The sequence below is a fragment of the Alligator sinensis genome, unplaced genomic scaffold (assembly GCF_000455745.1).
Source record: "Alligator sinensis unplaced genomic scaffold, ASM45574v1 scaffold1026_1, whole genome shotgun sequence".
In the NCBI taxonomy this organism is placed as follows: Eukaryota; Metazoa; Chordata; order Crocodylia; family Alligatoridae; genus Alligator; species Alligator sinensis.
In genome coordinates, this window is record NW_005842897.1 from 1 (window position 1) to 6957 (window position 6957).

The 6957-nt window shown below is 40.2% G+C and overlaps 1 protein-coding gene across 1 annotated transcript in view; it reads right to left on the bottom strand.

Annotated features, from left to right (window-relative positions):
• Positions 1-1143: 1143 nt before the first annotated feature.
• Positions 1144-6957, bottom strand: part of DCLRE1A (DNA cross-link repair 1A) — a 19558-nt gene continuing 13744 nt past the window's right edge. The window contains exon 9 of the mRNA XM_014525834.2: positions 1144-1265. Within this exon, the coding sequence (XP_014381320.2) occupies positions 1245-1265 (21 nt within the window). The 3' untranslated portion in view covers positions 1144-1244. The remainder of the gene's footprint in view (positions 1266-6957) is intronic.

Consider the following 6957-nt stretch of genomic DNA (forward strand, 5'->3'; position numbering starts at 1 on the left):
AATCAAAAGTTAATGTCTATTCACTTGCTTGCTGGTTCAGTTTAGAGTAACCTGCAAAAATTGAATCAATTCAGGCTTGGGTTTTTTGAATGACTGTGTTTAGGCTGTGTGATCACAAGACTATGCTTAGCTTTTCAAAATCCAAACTGAACTTGAAGTGAGGAAATGAAATCCCTTATCTCTTCATTCCTACTCCTAAAAAAAAAAATCTAACCTGAAAAAAGGTTCAGTTTGGCAGGGACAAGTTTCATTTCTGTGGGGAAAAGGGAATGAAATTGCAATCCTACTTTGGGATTTAGATAAGTATTATTTAAAACCCAAACTAAGAAAACAGTATTAAAGGTATCCTGTCGATATATTACATGTACATTATATACTTGACCACAGGATTTTAGATTTCAGAGCAGACACTAAGCCAGAAGCAAGAATAAAGCACAAGATGAAAAAAGACTACTTAAAACGAAAGAGATGAATTGCTAAGGAGTGCTAACCAACCTGGCAGATGCTGAAGAGAGTTTGTGACCACGGAAGTAAAAAGCTGCTTGTGATGCTGCCACATTTACCAGCATTTACCATACTCCAAGACAAAACTTGACAGTAACAGAACTGCCAAGACTGGCATATTTGAAAAGAACCAAAATTTAAAAAAAACCCCCCCCCGCCTCCATCCCACACACACTGTTTATTCAGCCGTGGGCACTAAAGCTATTCTTCAAAGTTTCCACATACTTGGTGCAATGTAAGAGGCTTGGTTTCATTTAGCAAATACAATCCTAGGACCATATTTCCCCATCATTTTTCATTTTTAAAAGGGACGACATTGTTTACTGCAATGCTTCACAAGATAATACACACCATGCTTGCCCTATTAAAATATAAATACAGAATGTGAAGTTCCAGTAAGAAAAGTTACAGCAGAAAGTAGAACCAGTTTGCACATTTCATTCTAAGCTTATTAATCAGGTACATGGTGATAATATTTAAGAGGGAGGGAGATTTTTAGCCCCAATGAAGGTTACTTGTGGGCCTAAGCTGCTGGTGTGCTTTTGAAAATCTTATCCTAATGCTTGTACGTAACAGCAGCAATATGCACAGCATATATACGAAGGTAATACCTTTGCCCTGAAGAGTCTTGTTTTTTTGGACTTCTTTTACTATGAATTTAGATGGCAAAAATCTCTCTCAATTTAAACTGCTACAGAAAGATGTTCATGGGATGCCAGGGGAATATTTTTATACTACTTTTAGCAGAGACAGACTTCTTCCTGCAAGAAAATGGCTTATTTCAGAGCTTATTCATAAATAGCATCATTAAAAAAAACCACCTTATTACAACTCCTCTTTTTAGTCTTTTAATCAATATTGCAACAATATGTCTATCCTCTCGAAATGGAAAATATAATTCATTCCGCAATCAACTTCCTTCAGTCACCATGACAGCCTGTTATCTGCTGGGCTGCTGAAGTCAGCAGCGCATTTAAATGGATTCCACAGGGTATGAGAAGGTTCAAATACTATTAGTTAATTTACCATCAGCCCTGACAGTACTTACATTCAGCTTGCTTATTCAAGAACAGGTATTTTTCAATACATTAGGCAAACCCAGGATTTTACTGTAGCCAAACTAAACATTTCATTGAAAAAGCCCATCTCTTTGAATCACTACTTTTTTGCCTTTCCCATATCAAATCCATTTGCCTTCCTACAGCAATTCAGGTCTTATTTTCCCTGTACTTGCAAAACAGAACTTTGCACAAAGGATATGCAATGAAGACATGCAAAACGTAAGTCTATATCCCTTCATTCTGCCTCCATCCCAGTATAGTGCTTGAAGGAGTTTTTCCCCAGTACACTGTATCATTTCCTCAAGAAAGGTCTCTCAAAAACATTGCAAAGTTACCAGCTAACATTTGGCCACTCATGAAGTCCCATGCCTAAAACAGCCCAAACTGTAATTGCCAATGGAGCATTTCCATCTGAGTTGTGCTCTCTGACCTGGATAACAAGCAGGGATGTTATCTTACAAAGCAGAGAGCGAATACTTGCTTTCCAGGCTTGGATTTGTTTCTTCAGATGTAGTGTGACTCACTCTTCCCAGTGTAGCTAGAGGATACTGTGAGAATTAAAGTTATTCAATGTAAAGTGCCTTGAAGATGAAAAGTGATATATTTAGCTCCACAGCTGCAGTGGTCACTGGTGCAGATCTGCTGCATGATAGGTGATCTATATATGGAGAGAGATGGAGTTCATTTGCACAGCATAGGGCTTAGCTAATGAGTCTGGAGACCAAGAAAAAGGTACATACAACAACAGATTGCTCTGCTGCCCCTTAAGTATATCTCCAAGTCCTGGTCCTCTCATTGAACCACCTAATGTGCAACCTGCTACTTGGGTTTGAACCTTGTTGCTGTTAAACCTTAGAGTAGAGCAGTGGGGGCCACACTCTTTGGCAGGCATGCCACAAATTAGCACCAAGTGCCACTTTCATTCCCATCCCCCGCCCGATCTGCTTTCTGCTCCCTGTCTTACAATCAGCCACTGTGCTGATTGTCCCCTTCCCAGTCTGCTGCATGCCATGAACAGAGGCTGCCCATGTTATTTGTAGCACCTATGTTGGTTGGCCACCCCTGGAGTAGAGTATTAGTATTTAATTCTAGGCCATTAGTTTTACTTTTTTTCCCATCTGTAAACCCCTTGAAAATTTCAAATGGAAATTTCAAATGCAGACCCTCAGGTGACCGTAGACCACAGGTTGAAAACTACTGTTCTAGGTTGTAGATGTTGACCCAAAAAATATCTTTAAACTCTGATCACTACTTGAGGGAGAAGGAGAGAGATTTCTGTGGTATATATCCTTAACTCGGTGATTCCAGTCCAGGGTACCATGCAGGGTCCGAGGACCCTTTAAAGGGTGTCACGCAAGATTAGCACTGTTGTGTGTGCAAACATGATTCATAAATTATATCAGAGATTTCAAATAGTAATCCAAAGCATAAAAAGCATTCTGACCTGCTGTGGTCTTTCTAAGCTCTTTGCAAAAGCACAAATGTTTTCTTATTTTTTCTGCAGTCAAAATGCAGTGAAAACTAAAAGCTGACATTTTCCAAGGACTGCTTAGAATCTAAAAAGTTTGAGAATCACTCCCTTGACCAACTGCTTGTGGACTTTTAGTAAAGTTATCTGCTGAATTAATATAGTGTCCATGGACCATATGTAAAGTGCTAAACTGCATAAAGTAATTTGTTCCAAATGGGAAAGAAATATCCTGTTTTGATATTGGTCCTAGAAATCAATGTGGAGAGGAAGAGTCCAAACAAAACTAAAATCAGGAATTAAGCAGACAAACAAAAACAAATCACACCACCACATGGCTCCACCTCCTTTCTTTGGGAATTGTACTCAGATCAGAATAAAAGGAAAGGTAAAATTCTATGGAATATTAGGGGGGGGGGGAAAAAAAATGGTCACTTCCTGGAGATATATTGAGATGACAGAAGAATGCGTGCATGTGTCCTGCAAAGAATTTTTAGAAAACTCAGTATGTTGTTAAAATTATAGATAACATTTTAACAAACTTTCCCAATAAATCAAAGGAGCAGAAGATCACAGTAAAGTAGGGCTAGAAGGGACCTCACAAGATCCCGCTCAAGGCAGGATCATCCCTGACTAAACCAACCCAGCCAGTCTGTGGACTTGCCAACATTGTATTTGATGGCTAATTTGAGAAAGCAATGTACATCCCATCACTACAGAAAGTGAAGAAAGAAAATTCAAGACCATATAATAAACAGTGAGCTACTTTCTATTAAACTACTCCAGGTACCTCCTCGTGGATGCCTTTGTTCTACACTAGTTCTAATTTTAAAAAAATCACTGTCGAGTAAAAGGGGCGAAATTAAATTTGACTGGTGAAGGTAAAAGCCAAGATCACTTGGATTTGATGCAGGGAATAATACTGTATCCAGTTGTGAAAACATGGAAGTATTCTTTGGTAGCTAAAATTTTATCATCCGCTATCATTGTCAACAAGACTTCAATCATGGGAACCCTGTTTGAGTTTTAAAACTTCTTAAAATTCTTTACCAGGAAAAAGATCAAAATGGAAGTATTACTGATATAAAGTAGTAGAACTGGACCAAAATCCTCATGGGTGTCAAGACTGTAAGCTCTTTGGAGCATGCATAGGTTTTTATTACATGTTCTTACACAGCCTAGTTCAACAGACTGAGATTTCCAGGGGCTATCACAATGCAAACAACTAATAATATATATTATTTAAAAAGGCAAGTGATGTACAAAAGCACAGATGCACTCAAAATACCAAACTAGAACCTCACTGAGGCCACCCACCTAATGTTCTCATGGATTTGTAGGCTTATGAGCGAGAAGTCGCAGTTGGTCTCAGAAATGAATGAGTACTTAGCCAGAGTTGAGAGAACAGGTTTGGGACTGAACAGAGTGCATGTGAAAACAAGCAGGGACAGACCCAAAGAGATACATGGATGGTATCCCTTAAAAGTAATTTGGCACATAATGATGAGACCTATTAAAAGCAACTTGCTGTCTCAGATACCAAGCCAGCAATTCAGGACAAAAGAAAAACAAGCACCCGGGATAACATTTATATGGAGCATACTGTTATTATATTACCATATTTTCTCTTACAGCATGTCCCAGAATATAATATACATCATGTTTTTGAAAGGCAGAATGAAGGAAAAAATATCTTTTACTGAAATAAGTAACTAATTAGCAAGCAACTAGGGAGAAAAGCCAGCTCACTGTTCTGCTCCATGTGAATCCAGTGAAGATTCTAACTTTTAACTTTTGCTCTTACCAGCAGAAACTGTTCCTATTACATTTCTCACGTATAATATGCACGGAAATTTTCAGTAGCTGTTTTTTGGGAAAAAGCATGTGTTGCACGTGAGAAAATATACTATTCTTTGACCCAAACAAGAAACTGTCACGTGTTAGCTAACTGATATCTTTCTGAGTTTCTGGGGTGTAACTTGTAGCCATGTTGGTCTACTGACATAGACACACGAGATACTTTGGGTAAATCCAATATCTTTTATTAGACTAACTCAAATAGTTAGAAAAATTCTTCTTTGCAAGCTTTCAGGTACAATTACCCTTTGCCAGGCAGAGGAAGAGCCCTGATGAAGGGTAATTTTACCCAAAAGCTTGCAAAGAAGAATTTTTCCAACTTTTTGAGTTGGTCTAAAAAAAGATAATTGGATTTATCCAAAGTACCTTGTCTGTCTTTTTGAGTTTCTCACATTTACTGACATTAAGAGCCAAAGAATGCGGCCATGGTTTACCTTTAAGCATTTAACTGTCATACAACCAAGTTTCTAATCTACCTGTAATTTAAGGAGGCTGTGCTGACCACTCATTCCAACTGCTGGCTTCACTAAAGGTGTATTCCCCAGGAAAGATTGGCTTGTTTTGATTTTTTTGATTTTTTTTTTATTTGGGGCAATATTGGAGGCCACACTGAAGTGACATAAATGAGGGAGTAAGGTAACCTATTGCATCCCTGGTGATGCCCCATACCTGGTGCCCTCTTTGTTAGGTTACAATCTGCAGGACCTATGTGCTCCTAAGATTCTCTGAGACACAATAGGGTTCAAGCACTGTTCCTGACAAGCTCTTTAGGCACTCTCAGATGTACATCTGCCTTTTACACCCTTTTAAGAGCTGAAACTCCTGTGACTTCACTGCCTAGACACTGGGACTAGGGCTGATGGCTTTGATCCCAAAAGGTTGAAAACCCCTGGTCTGTGTACCCCAGGTGGCCAGGCGGGCGGGCAGGCAGGCAGCACCTACATGGCAGCACAGAATGGTGTGTGGTGGCGCTTCATCCCCGCCCGCCCACGCATACCCACTAAGGACTTCTCAAGTACCCCTGGGGGTATGCACACACGGTTGACAACCCCTGGCTTAGATTTTCCAGGAGTTTAAGCATATGCAGTCCAAGAATTCCAACGGCATGGGCCCCCTGGATTCAGATTCACTTTTCATGGACACACGGTGGAGAAATGGCATCACATGATGTGGCTCAAACTCTAAGACTCCTTACTTAGCACAAAAGACATGCATATACCATAGCAACCTTTATATTAGCTTTTCTGCCCTATTTTCTTCATCAGGGTGGACAATTATTTGAGATTTGGTTAAAGTCATATGAAATCCCAGGTTTCTTCTGCAGTTAATAGCTTATCCTCCAACTTTACAGCACCTGTTTTTCCCCCCTCTCAGGTCACATAGCTTTCACTTTGGCTAGTAGTGCAGTTAAAGGAGGCCTATTTTTCCTAAAAAATATGTTCTTCTCTTCTTGCCCCATCTTAACATTTCCTGTATGGCTCTGGAAGTCCTTCTGGACCCACCTGACTCCCCACTTTTTAAAGCCCACCATCAAAAACCTGGGTTTCTTTGTTCCTGCAATTTGCCCTCCCTAAACCAAAAGCTTAAGTGAGACAAGAGAGATTAAGCAACTTTCCCAACATGACACTAGAACAGAGCTTTCCAAACTTTTCATGTTGGTGACACACTTTTTAGACACGCATCATTTCGCAACACAGTAATTCAGTTCCGGGGGAGGGGCCAAGGGAAGCAGACGCGAGTAAGGGAGCTCCGCGGTGCCCTTCCGCAAAATTTTCTGCATTTCGCGCGACACACCTACACACTGCCGCCGACACACTAATGTGTCACGGCACACAGTTTGGAAAGCTCTGCACTAGAAGATTGTGGCAGACACAGATATGCATAGGTATGGTAAGGAACTAGAACACAAGAATGGAGAGTCTCAGGTTAACCCTAACGCCTACACAAGTCCTCCCATCTCTTTTACGTCCTTTTACAACTTATTAAAATAAACTAATTTGGTTCGACTTGCCATACTCTATGTTCCGCGTTGGGGGGGGGGGGGGGGGGGGAGTTGTTACTTTTTAC